Source organism: Pleurodeles waltl, chromosome 12 (genome assembly GCF_031143425.1).
Source record: "Pleurodeles waltl isolate 20211129_DDA chromosome 12, aPleWal1.hap1.20221129, whole genome shotgun sequence".
Lineage (NCBI taxonomy): Eukaryota > Metazoa > Chordata > Amphibia > Caudata > Salamandridae > Pleurodeles > Pleurodeles waltl.
Genome location: NC_090451.1, coordinates 665,580,045 through 665,602,807, shown reverse-complemented (window position 1 = coordinate 665,602,807; position 22,763 = coordinate 665,580,045). Strand labels below are relative to the sequence as shown.

The following is a 22,763-nucleotide window of genomic DNA, read 5'->3' as shown; positions in this document are numbered from 1 at the left end:
GTCTACCCTGGTATGGATTCCAGTATTGACCCCCCCCTCCCCTCCCCCTTTCCTTTCCTCCCTCTCTCTATCCCTCTCCTCTTTCCCTCCTCCCCCCCCCTCTCCTGTCCCCCACCTTTCCCTCCTCCCATCGCCCCTCCCCCCTTTCCCTCCTCCTCACCCCCCTCCCCTCCCCTCCCCCCTTCCCTCCTCAATGCAAGCCTAATTGCCTTGAGCTCCAGAAGGTTGATGGGGAGCCCAGACTCTGCCGGAGACCAGACGCCTCTGATCTCCACCATCCCCATGTGGCCGCCCCATCTGTCTGACAGAATCTTGATTCAAAAGCCACCACTGCAGATCTTGTGCATTTCCCTCCGAGATCTGGACCATATCAGAGCGAGTCCCCTCATATTGCACCCATGGGAACTTCTGGTCCCACTTCAGAATCAGCATATAGATAGAGACCGAAACATCCTGGACTCAATTTTCAGGAGGATGGGCCCAAAACTGCACTGTGTCCAGTACAGACCTGATGAATGGGAGCGTCTGAGAGGGAGTCCAGTGTGACTCTAGCATGTTTATACTGAAACCCAGCGAATGCAGAAGTTTTGCCATAGTCTGGAGGTGGGAGACGACAGCCTGGGGCGAGTTCACTTTTAACAGCCAGCCATCAATGTAGGGGAACACTGAAACCACTAGCCTGCACAGAGAAGCTGCGACCACTGCCATCACTTTTGTGAACACCAGAGGGACACTGGCAAGGCCAAAAGGGAGCATGGTAAACTGAAATTGCTTGTGACCTACCATGAACTGCAAGTAACATCTGTGTGCATGCAGGACTGAAATATGAAAATACGCGTCCTGCAACTCCAAACACTACCATCCAGTCTCCAGGGTAGAAAGGATCTGAGCCAGAGTGATCATTTTGAACTTTTCCTTCCAGAGGAAGAGATTGAGGGCCGGAGGTCCATAGGAAGAAGGCCCTTGTTCTTTTTTGGCACCAGAAAGCAGCAGGAATAAAACAATCATGACCTACTCCTGGCACAGGGACCCCTTCTATGGCTCCCTTGGCCAAGAGAGCCGTAACCTTCTTGTGGAGAAGTGCCAAATAATTCTGTCATGTAATCATAAGATGGTGGCATGGCAGGAGGGTAGTCTCGAAGGGAAGGGAGTAGCTCCTTAGGACTATCTGCAAAACCCACCTGTCCATAGTGAAGAATTCCCAGTGGAGTAGGTGATGGCAGGTCCTGCCTCCAACTGGTCCAGGATGGAGCAACAGACTAGAAATCCTTGAAGGCTGCAGCAGGGGCGGTGGTGGACTGGGCAGACCGCTGGCTTCATGATCCACAAGCATGTGGGATCCCACAGCCACTCAGAGGCTATGCGGCATGTGTGGCTCAGTGGCTGTAGGGGAATGGACGCAGTTGAGTACCCCTTCTATAGCCAAGAAAGGGGCAAAAAGTGGACTGGAGGGGGGGGGGCGAAGAGCAGCCAGCGAGGCCAAGGGCCCATGCCGTAGCCTAGTACTCCTTAAAGCAATCAAGCGCTGAGCAATCAAGTGCTGAGTCTGCTTGGTCTCAGTAGAGACTGGTGCCATCCAAGGGCATGTCCATGAATGATTATTGGACATCCCCCGAAAAGCCAGGCGTGGCGCCATAAGGCCTCCGTCAATGGAACCAATCTGCTCAGTGAGTCAGTTGTGTCCAGCCTACAACATATAGTGAACTTACCTGCATCCCTCCAGTCAGTAACGGCCTGAGAGAGAACAGCCCGGATCTCCTCCAGGACATGCAGCAGCACCTGCGCAACTCTATCCTAAAATGTATGGGAAAGCTGGCCCAAAAGGTATGCTGTGTTCAGAGACCGAAATGCCAGACTGGAGGATGAGAACATTTTCTTCCCAAGTTGATCCAGTCTCTACGATTCCTTATCTGGGGGTGCAGAAGGAAATGCGCCCGATGAAGAAGCCTGGATAGAAAGACTCAGGCGTAGGATGTTGGGTTAGGAATTTAGAGTTGTTCGCCACAGGCCGATGACAACGGGCAATTGTCCTGTTCACAGGAGTCCCTGTGCTGGGTTTGGACCATCGTACCAATAGGACACGAGTGAGCACTTTAATAAAAGGTAAAAGAGGTTCTGAGGTGGAAGCCCCAGGTCAGGAGGTTAGTCCAGACTGCCACAGAAGGCAGAGGACCTCAGCAGCCCTTACCACCACCATAGAGTACGACACTCCCCCCCCCCCCCTCCTTAGCCACAGTAGGGAAAGAAAGCATGCCAGCACCAGAAGAGGTAACCAGACCACTAGCTTCACTCAATTCCTGTGCCCAGTCCATTTCGGGGTCTTCCAGCTTGAATTCTCAAGGGTCCAGAAACTCTTCCACACTTTCCCTGTACCCATAAGTATCAGGATCCAACCTGTGGAATGCAGGAACCAGCATCGAGCTATGTCAGTCAACCTCTGGTCAGAGCCTGGTATAAGTACGAGCTCAGAGTTGATTGTGGGCCGGACCAATGTGGGAAGCATCAATGTCTTTACCGGCGTCTGGGAAGGTCAGGTTGGCACGACCGGCATCAGCACAGATCCAACAATGGATCCTGAGGGGCCCTCTGGAGCAAGTGCTGAAACCACCAGTTTAGAACCTGATGGGCCCCCCTCCAGCCCTACTGGCCTCAAAGGTGCCATAGAGGTGGTAGGTCTGGCCAGCTCCCAGAAACAGGCTCTGAAGATAGATGCTTAGACTGTTGGCACTCTTCCCACATTGCATTGTCGTGGCGAGGTTGCAGAACGTTTGGTCTTCTTCAACTTCTTGTGACCAGAATCTCCCAAGGAGTTCGAGTGGGATGAAGTAGAGTGGTGGTGGCTCTGCAAGCAGTCTTGTGACCTTCTTCTCAATCGAGGCCACAAGGAGCTTGAGGGACTGCTCCCTCAAAGCTTTCGGGTACATGGCCTGGCACTTCAAGCACGACTTCAGGTAGTGTTTGGGCTCCAGGAACCACAAACACACATGGAGCGGATCCAGTCACCAAAATCATGCAGTAACAGGAGTCACACAACTTGAACAGTCTTCAACGACATCCTTGACGTACCAAAAACGTTTCAAAGAATTTGACAAAACGGTTGAAGTCAGTCAAAAAAACAACAGAGGGTAGCTCTTCTCCAGATCTACAGGTTGTAGGAGGCTGGCCTGCTTATAGTGGGTACCTTGTGGTACTTACACCCTGTGCCAGGTCCAGTTAATCCTTATTAGTCGAATAGAGGTGTTTCTAGCAGCTTAGGCTGATAGAAGGTAGCTATGGCAAAGCTTAGGCTGAACTAGGAGACATGCAAAGCTCCTACTATACCACTTATATCATATAGCACAATATCATAAGAAAACACAATACTCAGAGTTACTAAAAATAAAGGTACTTTATTTTTATGACAATATGCCACAAGTATCTCAGTGAGTACCCTCAGTAAGAAGGTAAGTAATATACACAAGTTATATGTACACAAACCCAAAACAAATAAGTAAGAAAAGTAATGCAAACAGTGTAGAATTACAATAGGACGCAATAGGTGAACATAGGTCTAGGGGCAACACAAACCATATACTCCAAAAGTGGATTGCGAATCACGACTGGACCCCAGACCTATGGGAGCTTGTAGAGGGTCGCTGGGACTGTAAGAAAAAAGTCAGGGTGTCCAAGATACCCCACACCAAGACCCTGAAAAGTAGGGGTAAAGTACACCTACTACCCCAAAAGGACACAATAGTCGTGATAGGGGGATTCTGCAAGAACCACAACCACCAGCAAAGCACTGAAGACCGATTCCTGGACCTAAGGACCCGCAAGGAAAGGGGACCAAGTCCATGAGTCGCGATAGTGTCCAGGGGGGCAGGAGCCCAGGAAACCCCGGATGAAGGTGCAAGGAAGTTGCCTCTGGATGGAAGAAGCTTAGGATTCTGCAACAACGAAGAGAGTTAGGAACTTCTCCTTTGGATGGAAGATGTCCCACAGCGTGCTGAAGGTTGCAGAAGTGTTCCCACGCAGAAATACCGCAAACAAGCCTTGCTAGCTGCAAGGGTTGCAGTAGAGGTTTTTGGGCGCTGCTGGGGACCAGGAAGGACCAGGATGTCGCCCCTTGGAGGAGACAGAGGGGGCACTCAGCAACTCAGAGACCCCTCACAGAAGCAGGCAGCACCCGCAGAAGTACCCGAACAGGCACTTAGAAGATTTGTGAACCAGAGCTGGCTCAGAGTCACAAAGAAAGGTCCCACAACATCGGAGGCCAACTCAGAGGGTTGAGCACTGCAGGACAGAGTGCTGGGGACCCAGGCTAGGCTGTGCATGAAGGAAATCCTGGAGGAGTGCACAGGAGCCGGAGCAGCTGCAAATCACGCAGTACACAGGTTTGCAGTCTAGCGTGGGGAGGCAAGGACTTACCTCCACCAAACTTGGACTGAAGGATCACTGTACTGTGGGAGTCACTTGGATAGAGTTCCTGTGTTCCAGGGACCACGCTCGCCAGGATGAGAGGGGGCCCAGAGGACCGGTGATGCAGTCTTTTGGTGCCTGTGTTAGCAGGGGGAAGATTCCGTTTACCCACAGGAGATTTCTTCTTGACTGCCAGTGCAGGGTGAAGGCAGGTGACCCCCAGAGCATGCACCACTAGGACACAGTTGAGAAAGCCGGCAGGATGAGGCGCTACAATGTTGCTGGTAGTCGTCCTGCTACTTTGTTGCGGTTTTGCAGGCGTCCTGGATTAGTCAGCGAACGATCCTTGGCAGAAGTCAAAGAGGGAAGTGCAGAGGAACTCTGGTGAGCTCTTGCATTTGTTATCTGAAGAATTCCCCAGAGGAGAGACCCTAAATAGCCAGAAAAGGAGGTTTGGCTACCAAGAAAGGTAAGAGCCTATCCGAGGGGGTCTCTGACGTCACCTGCTGGCACTGGCCACTCAGAGCAGTCCAGTGTGCCCCCAACACCTCTGAATCCAAGATGGCAGAGGTCTGGGACACACTGGAGGAGCTCTGGGCACCTCCCCTGGGAGGCACTGGTCAGGGGAGTGGTCACTCCCCTTTCCTGAGTCCAGTTTCACGCCAGAGCAGGGCTGGGGGATCCCTGAACCGGTGTAGACTGGCTTATGCAGAGATGGGCACCATCTGTGCCCATCAAAGCATTTCCAGAGGCTGGGGGAGGCTACTCCTCCCCAGCCCTTCACACCTATTTCCAAAGGGAGAGGGTGTAACACCCTCTCTCAGAGGAAATCCTTTAATAACAATAAATGTCTTCTTTGAACTCAGAAGTGCATTCCAGAGAAGTTCTGTAAGCTCGGTTATGAGATAAGGGTAGGAAAGCAGAACAGGTGGTCAAAAGCCATGACTAAAACAGAAGACCACAGGAGTGGAGTGGTTTAAAACGCAGGCCCACGAGCTGTGTGAGCAAACATTAAAGTTGGACTTTGAAAAGAGACTTGCATTCTCTCTATTCTGCATGTATTCTTTGACCGCACCCAAATGTTTGGCAGATGGACGTACATGCCAAACCTAGTATTTTGAGGATATAGCAGATAGCAACTATCTTGTGGAGGGGTGATCTGTGTGTGTTCAATAAAGCCGAAAGGGACAAACATTTCCATTTTGCCACATAACTGGTACATGAAGTGGGACTGCACACCCTTGTGAGAAGAGAAAAAAAAAGAAAAAAAAAGGCAAACTTTGTGAATCAGACCGGAACTCTATGTCCTTAGTTGCTCATTTGCAACGTTGAGCAGTTTGGGGTCTGGCTGACTAAGCTAGCGCTTATGCTGAGTGAGAAGGTATGGCTTCAAAGGCAGCTTCTCACGTGTGCTGACCGACACCTCCAGGAAAATGAATCAACTGTCTCTAGCCAGCGCTCAAGTCTTTGGAGGGTACCTGGAGGTCTGAGCGTTTTCTTGCAGCCAATGGCTCAGGAGAGGGACTTCAACTGCTCCAGAGACAGAGGTTGCACAACATCTGACAAGTAGTACTTGACCCTGTCCCAGACCAAAAACTGGAAGGGTATCTTTTCCATTACATTCTCTGGAACATGACCTGAAAGTATCCAAGTCCCATCAATACCGGTAGGTGGGAAGTCGTCAGTGTTACATAGAATTGTTGCTGAAAATCCAATTACCTTGAATAAAAGGAGCAGCAATGGTTTTTGAAGTGGATGAGATAGACTTGAAGGCTGACCCCGAAGAATATGGATGGGAATGAAGGAGTCCGTCCTCTTGCTAGTACTCAAAAAGCTGAACCAAACGGTGGAAGAAAAGTTGAGATGGGCAATTATCGTTGTACCTTGTGGACCAAGGGAAGAAGTCTTGATGTTGCAAAGGTCAGGGTTGAACATTAGATGACATGGACATTCACAGCATGTGTATCTACGGTCTCAATTGCTACAAACATATATAAAGTGTTGTTGAGGTAGGTCACACAGGTACGTTATTTTCGTTGTACCAAACTCTCAATGCCCAACCCTTTTCTTTTTCCTTCTTCCACTCAGGAAAGACCTTCCAAAGAAAGCCAATAGTTACATTTGCTTCTGTTTCGTATTGTGCCCAAAGCTGTTCAGTTGTGGCACATTAAAAGGTCTTCTAAAAGGTGCATCAATGGTCACTTCAGTAAAAGAAATATCTGTGCTGAGGGCAAAGTTAGTATTAGTGCAGCAAAAAATAATTTATGCCCAAGATCATCACGGTTACAGTCATCGAATAAAAAAAAAAAAACATCCAGCGAAATATTATTACATTTATTTACAAATTCAGAAATGTACAACATATCAAGCAAATACATTTCATACAAATGTAATATTTACTGAGATGTCAGCATGTTCCAAAAACATGCCAGCAGCACAACTACTGGTTTAAGACTGGAAACTTAAATGTTTTTTTTTATATTCACATGTAAACTCTTCAAATAGAAAAAAACGGTTTGCAAAAATTACTCTATTAAAACAAATGTCTTTAGTTGGTCTTTACTGTACTTCAGCAAATACAATTATCAGTCAGTATACAGGTAAGATGAAGTCTTTATTGAGAAACTCTGAACTACAGCCTAGCAACCCAACAAGAAAATGTTACCTAATCCCCTCAGATTTCAAAACACGCTCAACCTATACAGGCGTACCCCAAAAACACTGAACCCTAAGCCTCAAAACAATGTGCGGCCCCATCTTGTCTCCCTCATTTACTCAAGACCTTTTAGATTTGCATTCAACTTATATTTGTTAAGGTGGTGATGGCACAGCGGTTGAGAAGACAGCTTTAAGATTAAGAGTACGCTAGTAAATAGGATGAGAAGTGTACTTGTACTTCCAATCAGCACCTTTTAAGTGCTCAATACCATTTCCTGGCACCCGTAACAGATGTAAAGGCATGTGCCACAACAAAATTCAGAGCCTAGCTCAAGAGTTTCACCTTATCGTGGACAAATGCTACCAGTTTCAGAGTCAAAAACCGCAGCATGAATGCTGAATGTATGAGGATAAAATGGGTGGTGGGCAAATATAATTTTAAGAATGGTAAACATCTTTGACGACGTTTTCCTCCTATACAGGATTCCTCAAGGGAGGACAAAAACTCTGGAGGTACACAAAAGCACAGTTTAATTCCCCAACATCCACATTGTGGGACATACTGTCAGCCTCTGAGGAAGAATTGGTAGGGACTTTAAGTGTAAGCGAAAGTGAAAATTATTTGAAGTGTGAATGGTAGATTATATACAGAATTGCAACACCCTACCATTGACTTGTTCACAAAGCTTGAACATTACAGCTTCCAAGAAGCAGGGACAATTACTGGAGCAAAAGTGCTTTTTTAGGACATCACTAAAGCAAAGTAGGCGTTTGCCAAAAAAGAATGCAGGCAAATGAGAAACATTTGAGATGGGGAAAGAGACTGAGAAAGAAGAGAATTGTTGTAAAGTGTGGGATATGTTAGAACGATTGGGGAAGTTCAATCTTGGTCACTGCAATGCACATGTTCTGGCTTAGTTGTCAATAAATAAAATACAAAAAAACAACTACTGGAGAAAGGGTCCCATAAAATATAAGGGCACAATTCTTCTTTGCATGGTTTATACGTTCTTACAAATAAGAATTTTATTAACCAGGATACTGCAACGTGTGTGCTACTTCCATTTCACAGAGTCCAAAGTGTGGTACAGACGCTGACAATCAATATGGTATTTGCCAAAAACAATCACTGATGCGAAGACATGGCTGTAAAAGAAAACCGGAAGAACAGGTAGCCTTGACATATGCAGCAAGTAAATACATTAGTTTCCTGTAAATGGGGTACTGAAAATAAACAATGCAATCAACTGAAGGGGTACGTGGTCACACCCAATAAACAGGGGGGAAAGCAAACAAAGAAAAAAAAAGGAGAAAAGATATGCTACATTCCAGTGCCCTAGAAAATATCAGAGGTATCCAAACTTCACTCGGAAAGTTAGTGCCAGACTGGGAAGTAAAAAGGAAAGAAAGGCATTCAGCAATAGGCGATAGTATTCAGTTGGCCAAGGTTTAGACAGGGGATAATTATCTGCTAAGTGCCACAGTAACAAGGTAAAGGTGTAAGGCTCTAGAGGTCTCTCACTCAATTGGACGCTCAAAAAAATGTTGGGCCAACAAGCTAAACAAAGGTGCGTCAGACTTGATAGAGTTAGTATGGCAAAGGCAAATGCAGGTTCAAAATTTGCTCGTAAAAAAAAAAAAAAAAAAAACAGGCCATCAACACAAATTACAATGTCCTTTCATTTTGGACATATACAAAATAAAAACATACATTACAGCACCCATCAAATGGCTCTTCATAACAGACTTTCATTAATGAAGGACACTTGAAAGTCAATGGCACATTATCTGTGCTTGTTTCAGCTCCATATCCAATTTCTGTAACTGCAATTCAACTGGGAACAGTAGTTCCAAGACTAAAAAGAAATACGATGATGCATAAAATGTGTCAGCTGACCACAGTTCTTGCTCTCATGACACTCTGCAAGTTGTTTCTCCACACGCTGTTCACAAATTCCAATCCTCGCCATCAAAATTGGACAAAAAAAAAAATAGGTGCCAACTCCATTGGGAGAATATCAAATAACCTCTAATGGAAACAAAAGAAATTACTGCACCTCACATTGTATGAAGGTTAAGAAATAGTAGTCCTTTAAGGTTTAAATATAAGTGTTATTAAATAGTTCATGCTGCATTATTGCTACTGAGAGTTCGCTATGGACAGCCTGTTGCCAGTTGGGTCATGGTGCCATCCAGAAAGGCATCTGTTGCTGGGCACGCTGCTGCATGGTAGATGGAAATTGTCGACTAGAGTTCCAGCTCTGTCCAAATGTACTTGCTTTTTTGTGACTGCCCTGATCTTCTTCTTCATCTGATGAGTCTCCAGCATATGCCACCAATCCCACTTCCTTTTCGGATGTCTTCATCTTCTTGCTTGGGAACTCTGGGAACACAAAAAAAAAAAAAGAAAAAAAAAAACACCCCCCCAACCCAAACAAGGACAAAATGGTCGATTTAGTTAAAAGAAAATTGTTAATAGTAAAATTGTTAGTTGGACACCGTTTCACGATCCCACAGGATCAATGGCAGCCCCCAGGTTGGAAGTCGCACGAAACAGCATCAGCATCCGCAAACAGATTCATCAGGCACATGTAAGAGAACAGAGAAAGAAGAGAAGAAAAAAAAAAAAAACAACACAGAACAACAAAAGAGAACAATTAGGTGTGTGGAAAAATATCAGTCACCTTTTAGGCTTTTCTTTTTTTGTAGATGACAAACTAGGACGAAGAAGCTTGCAAGAGCAGAATGTAAAAAGTGTAGTGTACAGTGTTGATATCACTGGCTTCAGGGAATGGAACATCACATCCCCAACTGTATTATATTTAGGCTTTATGAGTTTAGGCAAATGTATTTGTCATTAACTCTTGTGAACAGAAGAAATGTTACCGTCCCTATGAACATCTGTTTGTTGCATGTAGTGCTGTAGAATCACGGGCTCTACATACACCCACCATCTAATTAAAGCTCGGACTGTGCTGCTTGTTTTTTTTTGTTTGAAGTCTTTAGAGTCATGAGGTACCATACGATCCCTTCTTTAATTGGTAGTAAATGTGGGCACTGACGCCACTGTTGTGCAAGTTACTTACCTTTGGTAACGATATATCTGGTAGAGACATATTCTAGTTGCAGATTCCTTACCTTCGAATTTCCCCAGGTGTCAGTCTGGATCTGGATATTTTTTCTTTCAGCAGTACCTCTGTGCGCCGTCAGGGGGTTGCTTCTTAGTGTAGCACATTTTGATGCTTAAGAGCACCCATCTTGAAATGGTCTCTTCTGCACCAACTTCCCCTTCTTTGCACCAACATATGGTTGATCATCCACCTGGAAGTCTTTGGTACTACCAAGGTAGAACTCCAACGCTCTTTTTGGATCCAGGCAGTGAAGTCTATCCTCTTCATGTGAGGGTGCAAAAGAGGTAGGCAAAGTGATGGACTGCCTGACTTAGAAGGGTGTCACTACTTTAGGTACAAAAGGAGCCCTTGTGTGAAGTACCACTTTGTCAGGGTGTACTGCCAGGAAAGGTGGTCAGATGAAAGAGCTTGGAGCTCACTTACTCAAAAGGCAGAGGTGAAGGCAGCTAAGAACACAGTTTTGATGGTTAAGAGCTGTAAAGGGCAATTGTGAAGAGGCACACATAAGGTATGTTAAGACTAGGTTCAGATCCCATTGGGACTTGATGACTGAGATAGGAGCAAAAAGATGTACGAGGCCTTTAATAAACCTCCCAACAATGGGAGATTTGAATAAAGAATGTTGATCTGGTAACAGGGATGTGGAAGTATGCGTCTAGCAAGTCCAACGCCGCCATCCAGTTTCCTGGGTCCAGGGCAGATATGACCTGAGCCAATGTCAACATTTTGGACTTCTCCTTGTAGAGGAAGAGACTGAGGGACTGAAGATCTAGTATAGAACGAAGGCCCTTGTCCTTTCCCGGCACAGAAAGTAGCGGGAATTACAACCACAACTTACTTCTGGCAGAGGGACCCTCTCTATAGCTCCTCAGACAAAAAGGCTTGGACTTCCTCATGGAAAAGTGCCATATGATCCTCTGATATGCGATTGTATGAAGGTGGCATGGCTGGAGATGTCTCTAAGGGGAGAGCGTAGCCCCTCTGGACGATCTGGAGGGCCCACCTGTCCAAAATAATGGATTGCCATTGGGGCAAGAGATGGCGAATCCTGCCAACTGGTTCCTGGTGTGCCTGCAGACTAGGAAGGTTTGGAGGCTGAGGAGGGGGCGGAAGTGAACTGGGCGACCCGCTGGCTCTCTGATCCCCGGGAACATGGGATCCTGTGTCCGTGCAGGGCAGTACAGCATGCGTGGGTCAATGGGTGGGGGGAAAGAATGCGGTTGGGTGCCCCTTCAGTAGCCACAAAAGGCAGACTGATAGGGTCTAGGAGCAGGCGTGAGGCCAAGGGACCGGGCCGTGGCCCGGGAATCCTTGAAGCGTTCCAGCGCTGAGTCCGCCTTGTCTTCAAAGAGACATGTACCATCAAAGGTGTCTCAATGCCACTGACAATGCAACCGATCTGCCTTGAGAGTCGTTCATATGCAGTCCACAACTAATCATAAACTTTGCTGCGTCCTTCCCATCTGTCGCGGCTTGGGAAAGGACAGTCCAGGCCTCCTCCGGAACTCTAGACAGCACTTGCGCAACCGTATCCCAGAGAGTATGAGAATAGCGGCCCAAAAGGCAGGCGGTGTTCACGGACCGCAGCACTATACTAGTGAAAGAAAACATCTTCCCCAAGTTGTCCAGTCTTTGTTTCTCTATCCAGGGGTGCGGTAGGAAATGCGCACGATGAAGCCTGGATGTCAAGGCTCTCAGGCGTGGGATGTTGAGTGAGGAATTTCGGGTCTGATGGTGCAAGTCTATGGCGGCGGGCAATCATCCTATTCACAGGAGCCCCTGTGCTTGGTCTGGACCAGGTACCCAAGAGGACGTCTGTCAGTGCTTCGTTAAATGGGAGAAGAGGTTCGTAAGAGGAAGAACTAGGTTGAAGCACCCTGGTTAGGAGATTAGTCCTGACCTCCACAGAAGGAAGCTCGAGGTCCAAGACCTCAGCCGCCATTCTTACCACCATTGAGTAAGAGCTCCCCTCCTCCGTAGCCACAGATGGGAGACAGCATGCCAGCGTCTGGGGAGGTGTCCACTGGTGTTACCCAATTCCTCTACCTAGTCCATGTTAGGGTCAAGCTGGTATTCCAAGGAGTGCAGCAGCCCCTCTACAATCTCTCTGTGTCCATGCCCAAAAGTATCAGGGTCCAGATCACCCCTGGGCCAAGGAGAGCCCATGGAGAACGCAGTGGGTGTCGATTGACGCCGTCAGGTATAAGTATAGGATCGACATCGATTCTGGGCACAATCAGCGTCGGGAGCGTCAACGTCTGACCCAACGCTGGGGAACGTCACGCTGGTACAACTGGCATCTGGACGGATCCAGAAACTGATCCGGAGGGATCTTCCGGAGTCGGTGCCAAAGCCGATGACTTGGAACCCAAGGGGGCCCCTACTGACTCACCTGGGCTTAAGGGTGCCGAGGGTGGGTCAGACTGCCCAAAAATGAGGCGCATGGCCTCAGAATTCTTTTAGTTGGGCAGGGGTGACACCAGCTCCCGGGAAGTTGGGGAAATGCGGAGCAGACCCAGATGCAGGCTCCGATGACGGAGGCATAGAGTGCTGAGCTCACCCCTAGTCCCATCATCCGAACGAAAGGGTGAAGTCGAGGGTGAACGTTTATCCTTCTTAGACTTTTTCCTTGTGACCCGAAAGCTCAGAAGACTTTGAGGACGAAGAGTGGTGGTGAGTCCACAGGCAGTCTCGAGACCTTCCTCTTGAGCGAGACCAGGAGCAACGTGGAGTCGAGTGTTGGGCCACCAGCAGCTTTAGGGACTGCTCCCTAAAAGCTTTCGGATTCATGGCCCAACACTCTGAGCACGACTTCGGGTCATGGTAGCGCTCCAAACAATAGATACACGAGGTGCACATCAGTCACCAACATAGTTTGGTGACAGGAGTCGCAGGGTTTGAGGTTAGTCTTAAGTGACATCCCTTGACGCACCCACAATCTCGTCACAGAAAGTTCAACAAAACAGTCGCTGGTAGTAAAAAATGACTGAGGTAGCTCTTTGCCCGGATCTGCGCGAAGGCTGGTGTGGAAAGAAAAAACGGACGTCAGCACATCAGGGTTGCGCCTATATACGTCTGGGACGTCATCAAGGCGACCACGACGACACCTGCGGCACACAGGAGTTACTGCTCAAATAATTATCTCCGGATCCAGGCTTACGCCTTGGGAAATTCAATGGTAAGGAACCTGCAACTAGAAGTCTCTATCAGTTAGATTATTTTCGCACAAAGGGTGAGAGAAAGTAGTTGGTATGACAGTATGGCGACTATGCGTGTGCTGTAAATGAGGACAGGTAAAAAATGGTGAAAGCCTACCTCCCCAGGCTTCGAGGAAGGTAGGTTTTGCCTTTTGATCTACACTACATGCAACAAACAGATGTTTATAGGGTTAAAAGACCCATTCGTAGCATGTGTGGTTGTAGATACACATGCCCTCCATCATGTGTAAAGCAGTACTCTCTTAAGCGACGGTTAGCCAGTGAAGGGTGAAGATGTCGGAGACAATTTGTCCAATTCTAGCTAGTTACCTGGCAAGGATGTCCTAACCAGGTCTTTAAATTGTGTGGAGTTGACCACATTGACCTTTAGGAGGATCAGAAAAGGTACCAAAACAAAAAGCAGTTAGGTGTGCAGAAGTGGGGGAATGCGGGTGGGGGGAGAAAGTGCTAGCAAAGCAGTATATGCTTGCAGTCAAAGTGTCCTGTCAGCTACAGAGTAGGGCTAAGGGAAGAAGAGAGGAAGCTCTATTTATTGGTTGAGATGATAAGTGGCAACGTTAAGCAGGCACTGAGTGTTCGTTCTAAGGAAAACTCAGTTATGGACCTGGAAGTAAGGCTCCTATAATGAAAGATCTCAGTTACTCACCGGAGGGATGATAGCTACTAGGAAGGCGACATTCAAGGAAGGAACTATAAAGGGCATGACAGTAGTGGTTAGAAAGGAGGGCCTGCTGAAGTCAATATTAAGGTCCCAGACAGCTTCGGGTGTTATCCTTGGTGGGATGACTTTCAGGTCTTCCATGAAAGTCCTAATGACATGAGTTTTAAAAATTGAGCTGTCCCCCCCCGTGTACCAGGTAGCAAATAATGTCTTAGGTTGCTAGTTTAAGTGGGTCTAAGCAGCTGGAAACTGAGTAGTGAACAAACGTTTTCCACTCAGCAGCATAGCAAGCCACTGTAGTGCACAGTCTTATTTATAGACACAGTACATGGCGGTCAGGCAGGTTGTTCGTACCAGGACTATTTTGCCCTGAATCCTGTGCAGAAACGCCCTGAGGGCTTGATGAACGGCTTAAAGTTTCAAATGGTTCATATGCAAAACTTGTTGACACCCTCTCGACTCATGTTCCAGCAGTGCAACCCCCCCCCCCCCCCAAAAGCTGGAGAGCGATGCATCCGTGGCAATGGTCACCTGCACAATGATATCAATTGAAGGCATGCACCACAACAGGATGTTGCTGCTTTACTATGGCAGAAAGCGACACCCATTGGCTCTTATTTACACTAGATCTTTTCAACAACCCTCTGTTTTTTTTTTTTTTGTTTAACTGAGCTGACAGTCCTCTTGTAGAGAATCCCCTTGCCGCAGTGTTCGCTGTGTCAAGGTAACATGAGAGAAGGTTTTGCCCTCCGAGGCCATGCTGAGTATGTGCTTGCTACACGGTCATCAATTGGGGAAAGTCCTCACAGGGCGTGCAGTAAATCTTGATTCCCACGGAGGTTTATATCAGTTTTCTGTGGGCAAAATCAGGGGGCATCATAGTTGGGGCAATAGCTAACAGTATCTGAATAAGACTGGAGACCTATGTGGGGAATCTGTAGGGAGAGGGGAGGCGGAGGAGTATTAGCCCTGTCTCTAGGCCTGACAAGCCTCCATTCTTCTATCTCCTCGAAGGCCAGTCTCCTAATCTTCAGGAAAGTCTCTGAGGTGCTGGAAGATATCTCGACATTGGTGCTGGCCAGTGCCTCACGGCGACAGCAGAGATATAGGCGGCAGTAGTTTATGCATGAGGCTCGAAGTTCAAGTCCCTCCCAGAAGATGGCACTCTGCAGTAGAGTTTAGCTTGGAGCAAGGTGTGTGCGCTTTCGCCATAGTTAGGACTCTTGGGGTTGACTTTGTGCAAGGTCCAGTCTCACGCAAAGCAGACAGAATGTCCTAGCATCATCTTCATCTGATCAGGAGGAGCTGGAGTCTAGGACGGCCTTGCATCCTCATCTTCCTTGGCTCTGACAAAGATCTCTTCGGTGGACTGCCTCATCTTGATAGGGGCAAGCATCCGGCGTTGGTGAAGTCTTCTTGTACTAGAAGACCCAAGTGGCATTGTCTGGGAGAGAGATTACAGACCTTGTGGAGGTCAGTCAAGGGGTATTTGCTGTGGAACTAAGGTTATTTCCTCAAGGACACTACCTCGGTTACCCTCCATGCCTCTTCATTCTCTGCAGTCAACAATCAAAGATGCGTGGGGCTCTGAAGGGTCAAGAGTAATAAAGTCTGGGACAAAGTCTTCAACACCAGTCCCGAATCGCTTGGAGTTGGTGCAAACATACGACGTGGGCAGCAGAAAGTTGTTCTCGATAACGATGGTCGATGTTTTAAATATACACTCAGAAGTACCTAGCTAGAGAGGTTGAGTCAGGAACACAAATATATCGAGCTCTAAAAAAAAATATTTGAACAAAAACAAGCAGTAACAGTTAGAGCCCAAGACTAGATGAGAGAAGTATGCAAAGCATGTGCATATACAGCTACACTTGCTAAGAACATATCACAGAAGAACAATAAGTACTTCACATTAAATGTGAAGGCTAATCTGTCCTCTAGGTCATCTTGATATTCAGCTAGTAAACCAAGCTACTGCATTTGCTGATTCCCCAAGGTTCAAACTCAGCAAATACAGATTGCTTGCCTGTCTCCATGGATCAAATGTAGAACTGCCAGGGCCCTCCATTCCAAATTGTCTCCAAACATATTCTGACACATTTGGTAAAGCAGGATTTTCCAGTTGGCATATAGGCATTTGAACCTTTTATCATTCTATTATCAAACTAAGGATCCATCTCGATCATATGTGGGGGATTATATATGTTAACAACCTAATAGTGTACTGCACATTTGTAAACAAAAGATTTTAAAGTGCAGTCTGGCAGAGTTGTGGCTCAAAAGAAATGCTTTGTGGCCTGCCAGATGTGGAGGTGCTCAGACAAAATGAGTCAACAGACCATGCAGAGAAAGGAAATAACAGGGCTCTGCCCAACGGAGCCACGTTATGGGAAAGTGGGACGAGAAACTCTTCTGATGACAGTGGAAGTATGAGCCTGGTCAAGCAGATAAGGTGCAAGATAGAGTCCTTTCCAACCAATTTCTGACAGGACGCTGTGTGTTATGAAATAGTTTGGCTCCAGAGAGGGTAAGGATCTTTAACTTAAAGGTAACAGAGCAGGGCTACTTTTGTCTTTGGATCATGCTTCGGTTCTACACCTGAATGCTAACTTGCATATGCGCACACTGGTGAAGACTAGTCTCCCATCTATGCCCCCAACCCAAAAAGACAGCCAAATGGCCGGCCAAAGACAGCCAAATGGCCGGCCAAAGACAGCCAAATGGCCGGCCAAAGACAGCCAAATGGCCGGCCAAAGACAGCCAAATGGCCGGCCAAAGACAGCCAAATGGCCGGCCAAAGACAGCCAAATGGCCGGCCAAAGACAGCCAAATGGCCGGCCAAAGACAGCCAAATGGCCGGCCAAAGACAGCCAAATGGCCGGCCAAAGACAGCCAAATGGCCGGCCAAAGACAGCCAAATGGCCGGCCAAAAATGGCTGCCAAAAGACTTCTGGCCTGGAAGTTCGCAAGCTAGGATACCCAATGAAGCGTCAAATGAGCCTTGCTGCTCTAATTGGAAATATTAGTATAATGTGGCCTGGCTCTGTGGTGTCCATACCTGGCATGTGACAGCCTCCTGTAGCCATGTATAAATTTACTTAGAACCATGCTGGCCTCTCAACCCCTTCAAACGATTTCTTGACCTGCACCCTGGGAAGATGCACAGAGCGAAAGCACAGAACTGCACTGGACTAGATTACTCAGAATCTTAAACAGGCTTAGTGTTGAACATTAATCTTATCTTAGGGGCTCAATACACAATATGCAATGCAAGAAAGCTAGCTCCACAAAAGAAAACTATGATGCAGACCTGCTCACAGTTCAACATTCAAAGCCTGTATTCTGTAGGAATTATGCTCACCGTGACGTCCAGATGAGGCCCTGGAACCATTTCTCTCTGGGAGTTCGGTTTTTATGCCCATAAGAGGTGGAATCGACGAAGACATCACGTTCCTGTCAGCAAAAACAAAAATGTTACTGAAAAAAGAGATACCCATGATTTCAAGAAGCAAAAATATTTTCTGGTACACCTGCAGGTTACTGGAAGCCTAGTCCTCTTTCTGAATTTTACACAGTAGCTTGGCCCTTCAAGTACATAGAAATGTGTGTGATGGGGCAGAGGGAAAACAAAAATGTCCCAGAAATAAACCACCACACAAAGCACCATCTTCACCCCTTGACCTTTCATCACCAAGTACTGCCTGTAACTATCTTTCTCTACAGTTAAATCTAGGCTTGCCAGGTTACTGATTGATCTTCCACTTCAAAGATATAATGAAAAGTATGCATTTTGGTGCAAGTTGGATCTGTACAGAAGTTTGTCTGTGGTCGGTAACACCAAAACTGTGAGCATCAAGAGCTACTAAAATAGTGTTGGGTCATGCTTTCTAATGTGGGCAGAATATTGCTAACACTTGAAAGCATTGTCGGGAGCTAGATTACTATCCCTCGCCCCAATGATCACACTGAAAGAATTCTCCCACTGTTCAAAGCCAACACAGCCATAATGCATACTGCCACTAGAACGCAACAACAATGAGCAAATGAGAACAGGGCAAATGTAGGAAGTAGTAATACGTCACTAGCTCTTCTTGAAACTGGACAGTTCTTTACTTCCCTTTACTCTAGGAGGATAGTATCAGCAGAGCCTTACTTCATAGGCCCAACCTTCTTAATCCTCCATTAACAAAAACATTGGCTGTAGCATTAGGGAGGATTTAGTACAAAATCTGACAAAATACACATTTATAATTCTGAATGATTTTTCTCAGAAGGATTCTGAAAGATGAAAGCCAACTGTCCTCATGAGGATAAAATTACACAAAATAAGATCTCAGAAAACATACTGAATTTCATATCAATTTACCGCACAGTTACCATTGATCACACCTGCCAATTAGTAGATCACATATCCCAATGTTAATATGCTTGATCATGTGTTACCATTAGTAGTGACTATGACCCGCGCAGCATCTAACCATTCAGCAAGTGACAAGTTGCAGGGTTGCACATAAGCCTGGAAGTGTGTCCCGCTCCTCACTCTGGTGCATCAAAGCTTGTCATATGGAACAAATCAAAGACGTGCTTCTGGGCACAAATTAAGTAAAAACCCTAAATATGTTAAACCTTGTAAATGGCTATGTAGCCATGGATGAATCCCCATTACGTGCATCAGTTACTAAACTGCACCCAAGAAGATCACAGAATTCGGTAACTGAGCAGAGTATTATAAACTGAGAATTTTACTATTAGGTGAAGAACAGTAACTAGATTGTGCCACAGCAGTGACAGAAGACGACAGGAAGAGAAATTAACCTTAACACTGGATAGAGCTGCTGAGGTGAACGACCTAGAACAGATCGACAAACCATTTATTCAGTTGTCCCTTTTAATTATTTTGGCCTGGGAGGGCAGACGGGGCCGTTGAGGATCAAGAAAGTCGACTTGATCAAATCAGAAATCCTCATGAGGCAGTACAATATTTAGGCTGCACTGAATTAATCCTTGCAAAAAGTTTTCAGAATTGCAAGGTTCTTCAGCACCATTATGCTAAGCCTTCAAAAAACATCAATGTAGGTTTAAAAACTAACAAACCAGCGAGAACACCCATGTAAATAATGTAACAGGCAAAAATGGAATACAAGAACATTAATGGACTGTTGACTGGTCATCCTTGCACCTATTCTACGAGCAGACGTAAAAATTAGCCCCCCATCAAAAAGCTTTCAAACAACATTATTCATATGAAAACAAATCAGACATACTAATACCTCATATGCATGCATATCTTCACAGAAGATCTAGCAGCAAATCAATCCATGGATACAAGGTTTAAAAAAAAAAAAAAAAAAAAAAAAATGCACATAGTGGGAACTGAGATATAAGAACCCAGCTGCTTAATATGGAAAACCAGTGCTAGGTCTCGTCCCTGAAGGCAGCAGGATGGTGGAGCTGCTAGCAAATGGTCATGTACTCCTTGCCACAATGCCATCCAGGACTAAGACCCATATCGAAAAATCATATTGCAAAAGAAACTTGTTTTTGCCAACTCCATTCACCATTAAAAGGGAAGCAGCGAGGCAGCATGTACAAGTTTGGAAGGGGTAGAACCGTAGAAGCAGTCACTGGTATTACCAATAGATAGTTTACCTGCCATGTTCGACACTCAACGGAAATGCGCCCATAGAAAAAAATCCAACCATTAATATAATAATAATTCAGTACATTTATCTATACATTATCTTCAGAAACATGCTTACAATATGAAAAAGAGGATGAAAGTTGAGCAAGACAATTTCACATTTTGGCAATATTTCAAACTATTTTTTGCTGAAATGACGAAAAGCAAGAAACTATGGAAGCAAAAAACACACATAAAGGCTCAAGTCACTGTTTAAATGTGCGGGCCTTTGTGAGGTCAAAACTATTGTATCAAAGGGTAGGATCCTTCAATTTTCTGCGATTCAAGAATTTGTGAAATGAAATATGCATTTGCATTCCTATAAAATACTCTAATTTCACCTGAATAAATCACAGCAAATCATACAGGAACACCTTCCATATACACGTGAAGTAAGAAGGTGCTTTGAAGGCATGTTTCCAGAAGGGTGGACAGTTTAGGGAAAAAGAAAAAAAAAAAAACTTACTCCAGAGATTTAGGAGATGTCACTAAGAAAGGCAAAATAAACCTGGGTGGTCAGGTAGCTAAGTTCCATAAGTACAGTCATCAAACTGCCTATAGTTTCAAGAGCCTTATAGTGTAATGGTTTACTATACTTTAGCAAAGGGTCAATGCTTTATGTGCAAACATACCTGTCCTTCTCTCTCTCCTTGCTTTGGGAACCACCTCTCTTCTTGTCACCTCCACTGGCACCTCGCTGGTCTGGGAAGCCTGTACCTAAATTAGTCATATGAATGGGTCCATGCTATGAGCAGAAAAACACACATTAGCATTAGCGACTCTACAATAATTACTTACGGTCCACCTCCTCAATGTCACTGTGGCACCACCTCGCAATACACAAGCAGTAATTCTGCCTTGGGTGTGGGTATTAATCACCCCATTCAAGTGTGGGGATATAAGAATGCAAAACTGGGTAGGTGAGCAATGAAATCTCCTACTACCCACTAAAAAACACACAGTAAGGTTATAGGGTTTTAAGCAAATGGGAGAGAGTCTTCGAACGTTACAAAGGACATTTGGGGGAAAATGAGAGATGTTCTGCTGAGTAAGACCGGCACTATATGGAGTGGCTGTAGCCAGCTTGGATAAAGACTCTGCGTTTCCCATTTTATTAAGGAACGTTGCTGGGGTGCCACTGGGGAAGGACTAAAGGCAATGTTTTTAAAAAGGGTAAAGAGATTATAGATTTGAAAGTCAACATGACCTCAACAAGATCGAGGGATGCCTTGTTGCCAAGGACTCAAAGAAAAAAAAAAGAAATAACATTAACACTGGGGTAGACTGTCAGGACTACAGGACCTTTCAGGTTACAATATGTTGTGCCCGGAGGGTTTCAGAAATGCACTGGGAGCTAGAATAGGGACTTTTTGTTTCGAGTGATAAGCACCCTCGCAAATCGCAACCAAGTGACCCTTTTTGAACAAACTGCTACCTAATTGAAGGGAATCAGTAAGTAAATGGTATTTTTCCCCCAGTACGAAGATTACAAATGTACTCAGTCATTTCAATGACGAACTTAGCATGCCAAAACACTGAAATGGATAAGGACTCATGTTAGAGCTACAAAGGATACTCCTTTCATTACTTGGCATACAACATTATATTGGGGCTCCCACTGCAATGTGCACTATGGGAATGTTCCTTAGTCACAGCACACATATGGAGCAGCTGAGGACAGAGGCAACAAGTGTTTGAGAAGTATAAAAAACACATCCTCCAACAGATTATTATATAGAACATGTCAGGAAAGGAGGAGAGAAGTTTGTTATGTTCTCCATTTGTGTAAGACATACCAGGCAGGAAATCAATGTATAACAAGTACCATATACTTATGGAGGGCAAACCACCTGGTTTTGATGGGCAACTTAGCTTCAGCATTGGTCAATGTTTCTGTCAAAGGGACTCTTATATTATGATGAGAGATAGGCCAGTGATGCCTGTCGAAAGAGGCACCTCAAGTTAATGTAGCACACATGTCAGTCTAAGCACTACTGGGAAATTAATGTGGAGGTCAGTACCACAAGGATACCAATCGATGGAGACATGGTCTTCATGCAACAAAATAAGTGTGGTGTTCATAGAGTAAGATCTTGATGGAAAGCGCATTCAAACATTGTTTGGAGACTACATAGGTGAAGAGTTGACAACAAAACTACATTCTTCCCCTCAAATTCATAGGAAATGTTGAGGGTGGGCTCTAATTCTGGTGTTTCGTGCTCTGTAATGACTTTCACATATGCTGAGAAAAAAAGATTAATGTTTTGACTTTTGCAGAAGTTATCTGAAAGATACCCTACACTTAAAAAGAATATGGGCCTGTGTGGCGCACCTGGTAGCCAAGCAGCCGCGAATTTCTCTCATTTGGGAGCTCCTCCCGGAAGCGTCTCTTCTGTGCCAAGGACTGCATGCTCCCAGTCTCAGATGACTTTATTGTATCAGATGCCATGTAGCTGAAGGTTGGAGCCATTCGCTGCGGAAGGAGAAAGTAAGAGATATAAATACCAGTGTCAAAGTTTCCAACCGCACAATGTCTGCAGGAGTCAAACCAAGTAATTCTTGATCTACCAAAGCGATGTACAAAATATGGCCTCATAGTTCAAATAGTTTATAATTACTCGAATAGTTCATTGTGTTTTGTTCAATAACTGCTGAAACTACTAAAACAAAGGGCATAAGCACAGTTTAAAGTGTGAAACAGGATTTGGGATAATGACTGAAGTGTGAATTGTATATGACCTCTGAACAGTGTAGTGCAAATCTTTCAATTCAACTCTAAGCAAATTAGCAAAAAATCTGTTTTTATTTTCTTGGCATCAAAACAGACAACAGCAGCATGCATACTTCAGGTACTTACAAAATAAAATACTTTAGGATGTACAAACTCGGGGATTACATCTATTAGTAAGTGGCTATCTCCGACTATGCCCCAGTGACAATCAAAGCTGTAAACAAATCCTACATTGCCTATACAAGTTGCACCCAGCCAAATCTATTGCCATACGTGCTAGATAAAA

At 45.5% G+C, this 22,763-nt stretch overlaps 2 protein-coding genes and 1 non-coding gene across 7 annotated transcripts in view; all 3 read right to left on the bottom strand.

Annotated features, from left to right (window-relative positions):
* NOP9 (NOP9 nucleolar protein) overlaps nt 1-2,924 on the bottom strand; it is a 41,242-nt gene extending 38,318 nt beyond the window's left edge. Inside the window, exon 1 of the mRNA XM_069216026.1 lies at nt 2,645-2,924. Within this exon, the coding sequence (XP_069072127.1) occupies nt 2,645-2,924 (280 nt within the window). The remainder of the gene's footprint in view (nt 1-2,644) is intronic.
* A 3,787-nt stretch (nt 2,925-6,711) lies between these two features.
* KHDC4 (KH domain containing 4, pre-mRNA splicing factor) overlaps nt 6,712-22,763 on the bottom strand; it is a 43,637-nt gene continuing 27,585 nt past the window's right edge. For 2 of the 5 annotated variants that reach the window (XM_069218476.1, XM_069218477.1), the window contains exons 11-14: nt 22,079-22,219; nt 20,379-20,491; nt 17,428-17,519; nt 6,712-9,439 (exon numbers count right to left, since the gene is read on the bottom strand). In XM_069218476.1, the coding sequence (XP_069074577.1) occupies nt 9,237-9,439; nt 17,428-17,519; nt 20,379-20,491; nt 22,079-22,219 (549 nt within the window). In that variant the 3' untranslated portion in view covers nt 6,712-9,236. Of the gene's footprint in view, nt 9,440-15,672; nt 15,843-17,427; nt 17,520-20,378; nt 20,492-22,078; nt 22,220-22,763 lie in introns of those variants that run through there. The other 3 variants (XR_011200040.1, XR_011200039.1, XM_069218478.1) reach the window with 3 other exon arrangements.
* On the bottom strand, nt 18,123-18,250 carry LOC138268900 (small Cajal body-specific RNA 4). Its single transcript, XR_011200191.1, has one exon. It is a non-coding gene; the product is annotated as a small Cajal body-specific RNA 4 (non-coding RNA).